Source organism: Artemia sp. Qi Xiang Cuo, chromosome 19, assembly GCF_049724085.1.
Source record: "Artemia sp. Qi Xiang Cuo chromosome 19, ASM4972408v1, whole genome shotgun sequence".
Classification (NCBI taxonomy): Eukaryota; Metazoa; Arthropoda; class Branchiopoda; order Anostraca; family Artemiidae; genus Artemia; species Artemia sp. Qi Xiang Cuo.
Genome location: NC_142812.1, coordinates 38,688,984 through 38,704,908, shown reverse-complemented (window position 1 = coordinate 38,704,908; position 15,925 = coordinate 38,688,984). Strand labels below are relative to the sequence as shown.

Here is a 15,925-nt window from a genome sequence, read left to right as displayed (position 1 = left end):
TTTAAAAGATCGCTTTTGAAGGTGCTGAAATATTCGACAGATACCGAATAACAGGCAAGCTGTATATATTTACATTTTGCGCCCTTTGGAATATTTTATAAGTTTCCTTCCCTGTCCATTTTTAATGCATCCAGCATGCCTCCTTGCCTCATGCCTCCAGGTGTCCCTCAAAATGCCCAGTTGTTAACCCCTCGGGCAACCTCCACCAATAAAAAATTCTAACAGAGGCTCATAGTATTTTTAAAAGAAGAATCTGATGCATTTAGCTCTTGAAGATCTGGGGCACCAGTGATGATATTGTACGTAGTTCCAGGGATTTATAGTTCTAGATGCTCAGGTTTCGGTATATACAAGGACGCATTCAGGATTTGTCCAAGGTGGGGTATTTTTTATGAGTGAGGCGTGAGGGGTTACAAAAACCTTAAAAATGCATCAAAAATTTCTTTGTATGCATTTTTATAACGTTTTTTATGAGTCGAATAAATTTTTTTTTTGGGGGGGGGGGGTCAAACCCGATAGCCCCCCTGGATAAAATCTTGGAAACATATGCTTTGTATTCATCTAAAATTCTTCTATTGATCCTTAAAAATAACCTCATCTTGGCGAATATTTGGTCCTTATCTGCTCGTTTACTGGTTGACGTGATCTACAAAGCACTTAAAAGTATTGAAGTACTTATAGTATGTCAAAAGTACTTAAAAGTATCATTGCTTTCGTCATGAGCTTTTAAGTAAAATGATGTGTTGTATAACTGTCATTTCACCAAAATCAAAAGAATGAACTGTCAATATGGCCAATTCCAGACGGCGGACAAAAATATTGAACACCTTTTAACATGATTAATTCAAAAAGCTTTTTCCACAAAATATTTGTAAAGAACTCTATTAAACCGAAAATGAGTAGAAATAAAATAAAACAATCGACCAAGCGTAAAATTGCCACAAATCACAATAAATAAATAAATAAAACCCGAAACGAACAGAAATTACAGTAATAACCGAGTCAAACTAAAAAAGAACAGAAACTAACATGAGTAGGGCCGACACACCCCATGCCTTCTGAAGACCTGAACATAATTTGCACTTTACTGCAAACAAACTACATATTAAGCATTTTCTTTTTCTTAACTTTAATAAATAAAAAAATATTAAGACTTTGATGAATAAACATCAGTATATGAATATTAAACTGTCATTCAACATTCATTTTTGGTTTTACAATAAATTGCAAATTATATTCTGGTCTTCAGAAGGAGTCTGATGCAAGCCACTTTGGAAATATGGCCGTATTACCCATTCCCGCACAACTTGATTTAGTAGGATTTAGATATGGTATTAATGACACACTCCATGAGCAACTACCGTCATTTCAGATACGGTAATATGCCAATTCCTTCAAGGTTTCGTCAAAAATTTTATTATTCTGATTAACTCAAATACTCAAAGCATAGTTTCAAAACCGAGGAAATTCTCTTCCATTCATTTAGATAAAGCTAAAACTCAAAAATAAATATTGCGTGCCAGGGTTTGAGCTTCTGTATCAACACTTAATTCGAAAGACTAAATTAAACCCTATGACGTATAACATGTTTTAAATATTTACTTTGAGTTTTGATTGTGGACCACCCCGGCATGGGTTGTATAAATCAAAAAACCAAAAATAAAATGGAACAAATTCCAGAATTTCTCTCAAGCTATGCGTGTGTAATAAAAAAAATTCCATTGAAGAAGTTCTTCTAAGAGAAGTGGGTGTTGAAAAAACTGTGAGCAAAAGTTCTTGGTAAGAAATACATATTAGCGAGCTTTCATATTCCAATTCCTAAAGATAATTAAGATAGAATCTTAGGTCAGCTTGAATGGTAGATAAAAGGAGAAAATCTGTTTGAGATGACCTGTGGCTATTGAAATAAAAATTATAAAAAGCCTTAAGAGACACGGTAAAAGACTGTTTTTTTACCCAATTAGACAGTAGTCTTGGGGGATTTGGGAGGGTGGTGCATTTGCTGTAATATCTGTTCGTTTGAAGTTGACCCTCGTTATTTGTTTGTTTTTTTTTTTACAGGGGCGATCATATCAAACCACTAATCGTAGAAGATCGGGAGAGGGCTAATTTGATTGGAAATAAAAAGTTCTAGAACCCTTTTTAAGTGACCAAAATATTGGAGGGCGGCTAGCCCCACTCCCACGTTCATTTTTCCCCCAAAGTCGCTCAATCAAAATTTTGAGAAAGCCATTTTGCTCAGCGTAGTCGAAAAATCTAGTAACTATGTCTTTGAGGATGGCTTAACCCCCACAGTCCCCGGGTTAAGGGCTGCAAGCTATGAACTTTGTCCATTGTTTACATATAGTATTGGTTTTTGGAAGTATACAGACATTTCCAGGGGGGATTTTTCTGGTGATGGGGAAGGGTCTGGAGGTACATGGGAAGATCTTTCCATGGAGGAATTTTTCATGGGGGAAGGAAATTTTCCATGGAGGGGGAGCCGGATTTCCGAGCATTATTTAAAAACAACCAGAAATTAAATAAAAAAGCAAATTTTTTCAACTGAAAGTAAGGAGCAACATTATAATTTGAAACGAACATAAACTATTACGTATATGAGGGGGTCGCCCTCTCCAATACCCCGCTCTTTACGCTATTTTTTTAGTACTTTCAAAAGAGCTATGTAGTCTAATTAAACGGCCTTTGATATTCACGAGTCTTTCTTAAAGAATTGGGACAGAATTCGGACTTTAGGGTAAAGAGCGAGGTATGTACGAGGGGAAGACCCCCCTCATATATGTGATAATTTCTGTTCGTTTTTAATTTTAATGTTGCTCCTTACTTTCAGTCGAAAAAAACTTGTTTTCTTTATTTAATAGCAATAGAAGAGGCGTCAATCGGAGAGGGCAGGAGAGGTTTATTTACCCCCCTCAAATTTTGAAATTACCTTTTTTTGGAATTTTAACCAAAATGCCTTTTTTAGTATTTTTTATGGAAAAATACAGAAAACTTGCCCCCTTCAAGATTTTGCTGCTAGTATAAGTGTTCAAGGATCCTTTCCCGATACAAAATTCTCATAGAGGCTCGTAGTATTTTTAAAAAGAGAATTTGGCACGCCTAGCTCTTGAAGCTCTGGGGTACCAGTGATGGTATTGTACGTAGTTCTAGGGATTTACAGTTCTAGATGCACAGATTTCGGTATATACAAGGGCGTATTCAAGGTTTGTTCAGAGTGGGGTACTTTTTATGAGTGAGGGGTTACAAAAACCTTAAAAATGCATCAAAAATTTGTTTGTGTACAATTTTGTAACATTTTTTACGAGTCGGATAAAAATGTGGGGGAGTATCAAAACCGATAGCCCCCTTGGATATGGTTCTGGGTACATACACTTCGCAATCGTATAAAATTCTTCTATTGATCCTTAAAAATAATCAGATCTAGGTCAATATTTGACCTTTAGCTCTTCGCTTATACCTTGACATGATCTACGAAGCACTTGGAAATATTAAAGTACTTCTAGCATATCAAAAGTACTTAGAAGTATCATTACTGTCATCATGAAATATTAAGTAAAATGATGTTTTGTATAACTATCATTTCACTAAAATAAAAAGAATGGACTATCAATATGACCAATTCCAGACGGTGGCCAAAAATATTGAACATATTTTAACATGATTAATGCAAAAAGCTTTTTACACAAAATAAGTTTTTCCAGAGAAAAGTAAAGAACTTCAAGCAATTCAACCGAAAATGAGGAGAAATAAAGTCAATTGATATACCATAATTGATATGGCATAAAATTACGACGAATCACCATCAACAAATAAATGAAACCCAAAACGAATAGAAATTACAATAAATAACCGAGTCTGACTCAAAAAGAGCAGAAAAAAACATGAGTGGGGCTGACAAACCCGATGCCTTCTGAAGACCAGACCATAATTTGCAATTTACTGAAAACAAAGAACATATTAATTGTTTATTTTTTCTTAACTTTAATAAATAAAAAAGTTATTTAGACATTGAGGAATCAATATCAGTATATTCATATTAAACTGTCATTCCAACTTCATTTGTTGTTTTGCAGTAAAGTTGGGGTCTTCAAAAGGAGTTTGATGAAAGCCACTTTAGATATATGGCCGAATTACACTTTCCCGCACATCTGGATTTGGTATGATTTAGTAGATATTTAGTAGGATTTAGTCGGATTTGGTGGATATGGTATTAATGACACACTCCACGAGCAACTGCAGTCATTTTGACTATTGTGATGTGCAAATTCCTTCAAGGTTTTATCAAAAATTTACTATTCTGATTAACTCAAATGCTCAAAGCATAGTTTCAAAGTCTAGGAAATTCTCTTCCATTCATTAAAATAAAGCTAAAATTCAAAAATAAATATTGTGTGTTAGGGTTTGAGCTTCTATGTTAACAACTAATTCGGAAGTCTAAGTTAAACCCTATGACTTATAACATGTTTTAAATATTTACTTTCAGTTTTCGTTGTGGACCACCCCGGCATGGGTTAAACAAATCAAAAAACCAAAAATAAAATGTGCCAAATTCCAGAATTTCTCTCTAACTATGCAGGCGTGATAAAAAAACAATTCATTGAAGAAGTTCTTCTATGAGAAGTGGGTGTTTAAAAAACAGTGAGCAAAAGTTCTTGGTAATAAAAGACATATTAGTGAGCTTTTATGTTCCAATTGCTAAAAGTAATTAAGATAAAATCTTAGGCCACCTTGAATGTTAGATAAAAGGAGAAAATATGTTTGAGCTCACCCGTGGCTAGTCAAATAAAACTTAACTTGCAAAAGCCTTAAGAGACACGCCTTAAGAGTAATCTTGGCTTATTTTAGGATTGCTTTCTTTACTCTTTTTTTTATGTTCCAAGTCTTCTATGAGATACATTCTGCTCATTTTTGGCATTCGTTTTTCTCGTTTTTCTTTGCTTCTCATATAAGATCTTCACTTCCTATTTCGATTTCTATGCATTTTTTAATTGATGTGATTATATAGCGTATTGCATTCATTATCCATTATCCTAAAATTTCAAACCATAGCTTAAAATGAAATGTAACAATTCAGTTGAATTTAAGCGGTTAATATTTAATCATTTGGGAATATTTTGTGTGGGATAGATAAATAATTCTTGGTAAGCTAGGATTCTTCAGATTTCAAATTTCTATACAAGATTATGTTTTGGGTGAAAACGTTATAGCTTTCAATTTGCGTTTATTGCCTGATGTTAATCTTGGTCCAACGCTAAATGAAGCCCCAGGGTATAATTGCTTTGAATATTCCTAATGATTAACATTTAAACATTCGAAATCTATTAAAGAAGGATCTCTGACTGATCTGAGTCCGAAAGAGTTTTACATTTCTATACATAGGCCATGTCTAGTAGGAGAGTTAGGGGGTTTGACCCCCCCCCCATAAATATTCGTCTGACTCGTAACAACATAAAAAATTGCATAAAAGCAAATTTTGATATATTTTTACAGCTTTTTGTACCCCCCCTACGAAAAAATCCCCCCACCCGAAAAAAAATCCTGGATATAGCCTTGTAAGATATGGCTCCCGGTGGTTACAGTAGAAGTAAAATTTGCGACAGTCGCAACAGTCGTTGCAGTAAGAGTAGTTTTCTTAGTAGTTGTAGCAGTCACAGCATTCATAATACCCACAGAAGGTGTAGCGGTAATAACAATTGTAGTAGTTACAGCCATTGTTGCAGTAGAAGTCGGAATAGTTTTATAGTTGGAGTCTAAAAAATAGTCATAGAAGAGGCGTCAATCGAAGAGGGCAGGAGGGTTTTCTTAGCCCCTAGAGTAATATCTTTTTTGGGAATTTTCATTCAAAATGCCTTTTTGGTATTTTTATTGAAAATATAGAAAACTTGCCCCCTTCAAGATTTTGAAAAATACATTTTGGCCTCCTTACTTTTTCGTGAATTTGAGTCTAGTAGCAGTAGTAGCCGGAAGAGGACTATTCGTAGCAGGAATGGCCAACAACCGAGACTAGGAATAGCCTAAGATCAGTAGTAGTATGAATAATGGCGTCGGAGTAGTAGGAAGTACCATCAAGTAGTAGTTATTATTCCTGATTGGGCTCCCTGAGCTACAAAAGGATCATCTTCTTTGTATAAAAAAAAAAAATTATAGAGAGTAGTATATACCCTAAATAAATAAACTAGTTATCATAGCATTTAGCTGTTAGCAGACTTTATAGTAAATCAACTTCGGCAAGTAATATGTTGAATGATGAGTTTTTTGCTTTTATTTTTTTTATTTATTTTTTTATTACTATCTTTTTATTTATTATTTAGTTATATTTATTATTATATTAATATAATACTCGTTATTTTATGTTATATTACAAGTTACATTGCGTCCTCACAAAGGATGTAATTGTAAAGCCTACAGAGACTAGTCAGAGCTCTTTGATGAGGCTTCTCTGAAAACAACGACATTTATTTCTTTTACGACTTACTAATTTTATATTATTTACACTTAAATTTTTATTAGGGGTGTTATTCCTTAACCATGTTACTAAATTAGATTGTGTAACAAAAAAAGATATGCTAAGGGTTCTAGAAGTACTTCCTTAGTTAAACAAAATTATTTCTGTCCGCTATATGCAGGAGGAATATTTGAATTAGTACGAGTCTTTTTGGGAAAAAGTCGAGTTTTCTCACTGTAAATTTCAGAAATTTCGACGCAGTTTAGTAGTTATTTATCAGAAAATGGAGAATTTTCATATTTCGAAAATTGGTTCCAGTAGGTCACCAATGACGGTAAAAAAAAAGCTTGGACTTTTTGTTTGGTTTCTGTTCAAGAGAGGGGTATTTTTTTGGGGGTGGGTGGGGGGGGGGTACAAAAAAACTAAAAAAGTACATCAAAAATTTGTTTATATGAATTTTTGTTACGTTCTTACGAGTCGGACAAACTTTCCGGGGGGGGGGGCTGGAATTTCTGCTTGGTTTATATTTGACTTCATTATTGATTGTAATCTATGCTTGTTTTAGGTTCTTAAAGAAAATGTCTTAGCTGTCATAGCTTGTCAGTCTCTTAGACAGTTAGCAGTGGTGAACTACTGTGAATAGCAGTACTAGAGGTCTGACTGAAGTAGTTCAAAAAGAAGCTATTTGATATAACTTTTTTTTTGTTACTAATATTAAGAGCAAGTTGTTAGTTCAATGAAGGTTTTCTTTAGTATCCAATATTCGAAAAGACAATTTTCGTATCAATAGCCCTATTTCTAACTATTTCTGTGAATGACAGATGAGAATATGACACTTTTCAAAGGAATCGAAACTGCTAAATAACTTGAGAACCAAATAATACAGCAGAGAGAAAGAAATTGCACAGACCAAATAATACAGGAGAGAAAAAGAAATTGCACAGATCAATAGAACTAGTCTAGTCTAAATTGTCGAGTGTATATAGACCATAAAAATATGTCATATAGTGTCATTCAAATTACCACAGCCCAGATTATACCAATTCTTTTCATGAATTTTGAAAATCGTCGATGAAATTTGAAGCAATAAAAACATCACTAATATGCCTTTACTTTGATATCAGTTTCAAATTTCTCTCTTAAAGAATTACGAGGGACAGCTTTCTATCGATTTATACTACGGATTTATTATTGTTAATAACAAATTGGTCTACTCTAAATTATTCACTGAACAATTTTCTTTAGTTTTGACTTCTTTATTCCTTTATGTTGTGCATTCATATCCATTGTTGCCTATTGGAAGGTATGGGATAATAGTCCTTTATAATTTCTTACCCCTCCCCTAGATTTTGAAAATACCTTTTTTGATATTTCCATAGACAAAATTGAAGAAAAACAAATTATCCCCACCCTAGATTTTGACAAATGCGTTTGTGCCCTCCCCCGCTCATTGCCACGAATTGACGCCATTGCTCTTATCAAGGCAAAACCTCTTTCAAATGTATATTTGTTGATGTCAATAATAGAAGTAAATATTCCTTTTCCTGCTATCCCTAGTTGGTTTTCTGTTACTATAAATCATTTTCCATCTTTTATCATGACCTAAATGTATAAGTTATGCTACATGATATTATCTCAAAATTATCTCAATATTATCTCAATATCTCAAAATATTGCGGAATATCGTTCTTTTCTACTTAGTAATCTACTCACCCCGGGCATGATAACACGTTCAATGTCCTTGAAAATGTCATTCCATGTTTCTCCTTTAGGTGGTGCAGCATCAGGAACGAGTTCTCTTAGGTATCCGGGCTTGACAGCAGGAAAAACACGTCTCTCTCGGATATTCTCCAGGTAATCAGCTATATAATCAACCATTTCCTTACCTCAAAATAACAAAAAAAAACATTTAATTGGAATCCACTTCTTAGGTTCACGTATGTAATGCAAAGAACGCGTAATGAAATATTTCCGAGATCCACGTCCAGCATGATGAAGTTGTGGTTTGGGGACGGGGCCAAAATAGAGAGAGAGAGAGAAGAGACATATATTTGAGTTTGTATGTGTGCTGACCTGATGGCAGCACACGGGTTCGTCTATTTTGTACATCAACAAAACAGAATAAATCGGGTTTAAAGTGGTATAAAATCATTAGTAAGTGTTGGCCCCAGTTTAAATGTTCCTTTCGACGAAACGAAACAGAAAATTTAATGCTTTTATTTTCTGTTTTTACATAATTTCGAGAATATAAATGTACAACAAATCCTTTAAAAGGAGGGGATGACTTTAGCCCTGATCCAACCTCCCTCATTTGTGTGCCCATTTGCCCTGGCAAGCATAAGTGGAGAATATGTAAAGTTCACTGTCTAAAGGACATTTATACAACGTCACCTAGTAAATTTGCTCCTCAAAATTTTCCCAGATGGGGGACGAGGTCCTACAACCGGAAAGTGCTGATTTACTATATACATCAATTTTTGGAATCTAACAGATAAATTGAAACAGTAAATAAAATTATTTCAAGAGGTGTGATAGAGAGCGAGAGAGAGAGAGAATGGGAGGCAAAAAGAGAAAGAAGGTTACTTATTTAGAAGTTCGGTTGTATGCTTTTCTGGTACTGTTTTAGTGAGAACATAGTTTAATGGGGTTGAGTAGAAAATTGACTAGAGAGGGTTAGTGGCTGGACTTATACTAAAGAGCTATGTGTCACCCATATAAACTTTTTTCCAGGTATTATCATATAGAAGGCAGGCCGCTGAAAACTTGTGGAAGGCATTCGATCGCAAATTACAAGGTTTTACAAGGTTTAATAGTAAAAACCTTTTACAAGGTTTAATAGTGACCAGATATCAACCAATTCTCTCTCGCCTTTTCTATCCCCATTCACCCCAGTAGCTCCCCATGGCATCAGGTCAAAGTTTCTAGATAGTCATTTCAATAAAAATGGCCCAAAGGTTCCAAAAGATTTAACTGAATAGGTAACATGATACACGCAGCCCCAGGGGCACGGACCCGAATTGTGAAAGTAGCCCATTCTTTGCAGATACATTTTAGTAAGAAAAAGTGAGAATGGTGCAGCATATTAAAACCGAAATAATCCGAATGTTTTTAATATATCATCGTAGTCTTATTTTGAACTCCGATGAAAAACTTCAAATATATTTTTCTCCGTTCATACCTATAGAATTTCTCACTTTTTGCCTTAAGGCTGTACATTTACGCCAAAGTTGGCGCTGAGCTCAGTAAGATTATAAAATTGTCGTTAGTACATTGATTTGACGGTAAGTCTTAGATCAGTAAGTTTAAGGAGGATATTTAATAAACATCTAAAATGTTCGTCTGGTCCTCACAGCAACCTCATAAAAACATGTGTTGCAAAAATAACTTATGAACCAAACTACTTTATTACTGGCAACACATCGCATTAGCAGGCCACTGTATTCTAACGCAGATGTACGTGCTCTCCATCGTCTAATTCTCTTTAGAGTTAGAATACTTAATCCCTCCCGTGGATTTACTTTGCATAAATTCCCCGGCTTCAATCTGATCACCGGTATTCTTCATCCGAATTTGTTCAACATCTAACATCACATGTTTTAATAAAATATAAAACTGAATAAAATAAATTAGATACAAGAAGTTCTCGGACTGAATCTCCTAATTTTTCGAAGATAAAAATGACATGAAAATACATAGAAGCTGGATTTTTTTTTTTACATAACTGAAAATCCGTCCATAAAGTTAGCTCTTCACTCGTAGTTTTTCCGTGGCAAGGATTCTTTCTACACAACTGACTTCATTTAGTAGTACTGAAGTAGTATTATACATGTAAAACTTAGACAAATTATAAACATAAGAAAATAATGAAAATTAATAAGAAAATATATAAATGTCCAAAACCACTAAATGCTATGAGATAAATATACATAAAGCTTGTGTTGTGAAATATATATTTTATTTATTACACAATTTTTATATAGTTACAGAATATACTAGAAAAGATAAAATTTTATGAAATGTCAACAAACCAAGTTTCATTATCACCTAAAAACAAAGAAAAAGAACTTGTGAAGTCAAATTCTTTTTTTCATACAGTCTAAACTTTGAAACTAGGAAAGTAATACTATATAAAACAATAGTCTCGTTTATATGACACCAACCCTCAGTCTTACTTCCTGATGACAATAAATGGATTTTAAGCTCATGAGAGGACTAAGGACTTTCCAAGTCCTCTCTGAAAGGACATTAGCCTCACTTTTTTTCTAGGAGATTGGCAAGGAGCATTGAAACGTATCCGCAGCGTTATTCAGCTGAAAAAACGAAAACGAGAGAAGTACCTTCCATCACAGAAGCAAAAACTCAGATATTGGCCAACCCCAAAACAAGTTAAGTAATAAAAATAAGAAGGAAGTGGAAACAACAAGAGAAAAATTCAGCAAAAGACATAATCTGGAGTCTTATCAAATTTTATCAAAGTTTTATCAAATTCAAAACAGTAGACATTACTATTAATTGGCGTAATAAGAGGAGCCCAAAAATTATAAAACCGTGCTCATTAGCAAAATTTTCAATCTGAAGATTTAAAACGTTTTCATTTCTGTACTGTCGTTATTATTGTGAAAGCCATGCTATTTAAGTGTTTAATTTTCAATGCTTTTGTGAAAAATAGTACGAACATGTAATAACATACCTAAGGCCGCATTTAGAAGAACACTCCGGGATATAATATCTGGTATAACAGAAGTGATAAAAAAGGAAAACCATACCACATTTCCAGTAACATTATGTAACATACCAATTTATGGCGATTCGTTTAAGTGTTTAAGTCGGTGTATTTATAATAATAATAATAATAAACCTCCAACATTAAAAAAAAAAAAAAAAAAAATCCCTCCCGTGAAGTCCCTACTTCTTTCGAGTCACCTCTTATGATCTATTCCCACCCCATTCAATGACGTTCTTCTTTTCACTTGACCGCAGCTGGGTAGACAAAAAAATCAGTTTTGGACCAATATCATAATTCATCCGTAATGTGTAAGTGCTCCCTCCTGTAAACTTCCTGCTTCTTTTGATTTGTCTCTTATGACCTCGTTTTCCCCTATTCAAGGTATATCCTGCCTTTCCCGTGGCCATAGCTGGATACAAAAAAAAACTATTTTGAGCAACATATCATTGTCCATTCATAAAACATAACCTAACCATGATAACTTTTTTTTCATTATGGTATTGAAGTATATAATTGGCACTCCTTGATGGTTGACACACAGTCGTTGAAACAAATACCTCTGAAAAACATCTTTCCTACCTAATTCACCCTTTGAACCCTCTCTTCCTCCCCCTTCTATCTTTTATGATTGAAAGCTGCCATACATACTATTTGTGATAAATTAACACAAGAAAGACGGTTAAAACTGGTTTCTTAGATATAATTTTAAGCTTTTGCAGCTGAAAAACAAGGAAACTTACCTCGTTTACGATATTCAGCATAATCCATTTTGTAGCTGATTCAAGACAAAAAAGAACCTAAAAAAAAAAAAAGTTATTGAAGCCTTTGTATTCGCAACTGCCTGCAATAAGGATAAAAAAAGAGCATGTATGCCTTCTGATCTCCGCCAAGTTTAATTCTGTATAGGGAAAAAATGACTAGAACTCATTCAGGACGTTCATCCCCAGTAACTGACACCGTGTTTTAATCAGTTCAAATATATACAATAAGCCTAAAATTAATTTTATCCCTGGGCACTGGTTGATCCAGAGGGGCCGGGGATTTTTTCTGACCCCCTCTTATCCTGTTTTTTTACTCTTTTTTTGAGTAAATTCGTCAATTTGGTCAATTATTGGCACCTTTGTCACATTGGCCCCCCTCCAAGATCTCACTCATTGGCACCCTTGTCACATTGGACCTTCCCCAAGATTTTCCTCTAGATACGCCCCTGTCCCTGGGTACTAAAATTAACACATATTGCAATAATTCCTAACATAACATGTGTCTATTCTCTGGATTAGCAGGTATCAATTCTGACCAATGACTTGTCATGGACTGGTATAAGTACCCCCCAGCCCCAGCGCTGCTAGTTCCTAACACCAAATCATTATACAGTATAGAATTGCTGTTTAAACTAAAGCCCCAAGGTAGAAATTTGCAATTTGTAGATTTGAGCGGATGTATTAAACACGAATAGGAATTAATACTACCCGGCATAATAATCTAAGATTAATTTAATTGTGATGCTATCTGTAAGTCAAGTCAGATGTTGAGTCATCTCTGAGATGCTTAGTCATCTTCTCTGCAGATGCCTCCCCCAGGCTACTCAGTGCGTCCCCAGGTGGTTCATAGGAGAGCGTCCTACAGATATGTAGGGTTCCTCCATTGAGTAGGAGGTACGGACCAAGGGGAGACCCAGTCCCTGGGGGTCCTTAAATGAAACTGGGGCACCCTCACCCGGGGGCTGTAAATACAGGCATAGGAGGAAGAAGACTCCTCGGATGTAAACTCAGCAGGGCCCACCGGCGTGTGGACACGTCCCATCAGTTACAAACCTTCTCCCAGGAATGGGTTAAATTGTATGGTGAAGAAGAACACCTTCGTGGGAGGATCCCCTATAGGAGGACAACTACGGAAGAGCGGACAATCCTGATTACGGACAAAAGCCTCTGCAAGGTGGTACAGAGGATTGGCTTGCTGCCACCACCCGTTTAACCAAGAAACCACCTCTCCTGAAATCATGAAAAAGGGCTCAATATTATGCAATTTTACATGCTACCGCGCCCGGGGTAACCGACAAAGCTACCCCGTCCGGGGCAACCGACGATCCTAGGCCTAGGACGACCCCACCCGGGGTGAAAATCCACAGTGTTGTTCCATTCCGACAAAAACCAGCCTACACTTTGGCACGGTAAACATCCGAACACTTGCCAAACCGGGAAAACTAGATCTTGCCCTTAGAGAACTACAGAGGTACAACTGGGATTTTATCGGCCTCTCTGAGATTCACCTTCCCCGAACGAGTGAGGAAAACTTCTCTGGAGCCTCCCTCCTTTTTTCTGGCCGCAAGGACGGGGTACATCGACAAGGTGTAGGATTCGTCGTATCACCAACTGCGTAAAAATCTCTAATCTCTTTCACCCCAGTCTCAGAAACAATAGCCGTCTTCCAACTGAAGGAAGCTGCCAAGAATATCACTGTCGTCCAAGTCTATTCCCCAGACTCCGCCAGAAGTGAGGAAGAATGCGATGAATTATATTTCACACTACAAAGTCTCATAGACCAAATCCATAAGAAAGACGTACTGATTGCCGTGGGGGACTTTAGCTCTATAATAGTTATGGATAATACCGCTCGGTCTGATATAATGGGGACTTTTGGTCACGGAAAACTCAATGCGAGAAGCGAACGATTGCTCGACTACTGTCGAGAAAACAAGTTATTGGTAACGAAGACAATGTTCAAACACCGCCATCGACGTAAAGAGACCTGGAAATCCTCAGACGGTAAAACCGAGAACATGATCGATTGTATGCTGATATCAAAGCACTGGAAGTCCTCCGTACTAGAAACAGTAGCATTACCTGGAGCAGACTTCGACTCTGACCACACTCTCCTGATGTCAAGGTTCAAGCTAAGAATGATAAAATTGCAAAAAGCAAACAAAATCCAAGATTCTGGGTGGATCTACTGCGGGATCCCGAAAAAAGGCAGACCTACACTTCTACTCTTTCTGAAAAATTCAGAGATGTCCTGGAAAACCATTCTCCCTTGACCACCGCTAATGAGATAGACTCCTTGACCGAGCAGGCAACATCAGCAATCATAGAGACGGCGAAGGACGTCCTCAGACAAAAAACTCCCAATGAAAAACCACGGATCATAGATGGGATCATTGCGCTATGCGAGGAAAAGTGACTTTTTTGTAATAAATCCAACCGCTACAGCCGGGATACTTACAAACTCCTCAACAGAAGAGTAGAGCGAGAGATCAGAAAGGCACTACGTAACCACCTGCGGAAGAAATGTGAGGACTGCAAAGTACTGTTCAAGAAGGGGAACAGCGGAGCAGTTTTCAAAATGGTGCGCGAGTTAAGCCGTAAAAAGAGCCGCAAACGTCAGTGATCCTGGACAGAGACGGAAATGAGATTAGCGATTCAAAGATGACGAAACTTGAAGGATTGAAAGAATACTTTATCGATGAATTGAATCCCCCAGTAGCTGCGGATCCTGAAATACTAACCCGCTTCCTCATACCCAACCAAGAACTCAGAACACCATCCCCACTCAAGTCAGAAATTGAGTCAGCAATCACGTCGCTCAAACATGGAAAAGCTCCTGGTCCAGACGGATTCAACACTGAACTCATTAACGTCGCATCGGATGATTTAACTGATCTACGGTGTGGGAAACCGGACACGTACCCCGTCAGTGGTGCAAGGCTGCCATTGTACCCATTCACAAAAAGGGGTCAAAGAAAGAGTGCGGAAACTACCGTCCAATCAGTCTCACGAGCCACCAGTCACGTGTCCTGACAAAAGTCCTACTCCGACGCAAACAAGCAAAACTGCCTTTACCATTGGAGAATATCAGGCCGGCTTCCGCCCTGGGAGATCAACAATCGATCAGATATTTTGTCGTTCGACAATTCACGGAACGATATATTAAATTCAACCAAGAACTCTACCAACTATTCATTACCTGCCCATTATCACTATAGGCGGGAGACAGGTTGAAACGGTTGACCACTTCCTGAACCTTGGTAGCCAAGTCTCCTCATATAATTGCCATAGCTCTGACGTGAAACATCCACTTGCACTTGCTATCTCTAGCTTCCGAAGACTAGCCAAACTCTGGAAAAGTATCCACCTATCCAACAAATTCAAGGTGTGCCTATTCAACAGTTTAGTAATCTCCATAGTTATTTATGGATGCAAAACATGGACCCTGAAAACCGAAGACGAGAGAAAACTACTAGCTTTTGAGATGAGATGCCTCCGACGCATTGCTAGAATCAAATATACTGACATAATCACAAATGTGGAAGTACGTCAAAGGCTCCAGTCCACTGAAACCATTCTCAGTAAACTCAAGAAACAACAACTGCGCTGGTTCGGTCACGTCAAGTGAATGGAGCCGAGCCGCCACCTGAAAATCGCCCTCGAAGGATCCCTCCATGGCCTTCGTCCACGAGGCAGACCACAAAAACGATGGATGGAGAATTTACACTTCGACAAAGTCAAGATAGCCCAGTTATCACGTGTCGCACCAGACAGAGTAATGTACAGAGCCCTTACGCATGGGCTAGCAAGAGGAGTAGCCCCAAAACGTCCCACGAGGGTGGCCGAGACCTACGTAAGTAAGTAATTTAATTGTTTTTAGTTGATTCTTTATCAGTAATTTGCCCCTGTGTAACTGCCCCTCCTAGATCTTGGCTTGCCCCCCCCAGACCCCAGTTTACCCCCCAGCTGAAATTTAGTTTCTTCAAAAAACTT

The 15,925-nt window shown here is 36.9% G+C and overlaps 2 protein-coding genes across 2 annotated transcripts in view; one reads left to right on the top strand and one right to left on the bottom strand.

The window, feature by feature from the left end:
• Positions 1-15,925, bottom strand: part of Hdc (histidine decarboxylase) — a 130,830-nt gene that overhangs the window by 91,911 nt on the left and 22,994 nt on the right. Inside the window, exons 2-3 of the mRNA XM_089105358.1 lie at positions 11,912-11,968; positions 8,159-8,331 (exon numbers count right to left, since the gene is read on the bottom strand). Of these exons, the coding sequence (XP_088961484.1) occupies positions 8,159-8,331; positions 11,912-11,939 (201 nt within the window). The 5' untranslated portion in view covers positions 11,940-11,968. The remainder of the gene's footprint in view (positions 1-8,158; positions 8,332-11,911; positions 11,969-15,925) is intronic.
• LOC148940819 (protein CFDP2-like) lies at positions 12,430-14,205 on the top strand. Its single transcript, XM_089105081.1, has 2 exons — positions 12,430-12,454; positions 13,577-14,205. Exons 1-2 carry the CDS (start codon positions 12,430-12,432, stop codon positions 14,203-14,205), a joined length of 654 nt encoding a protein of 217 aa, XP_088961207.1.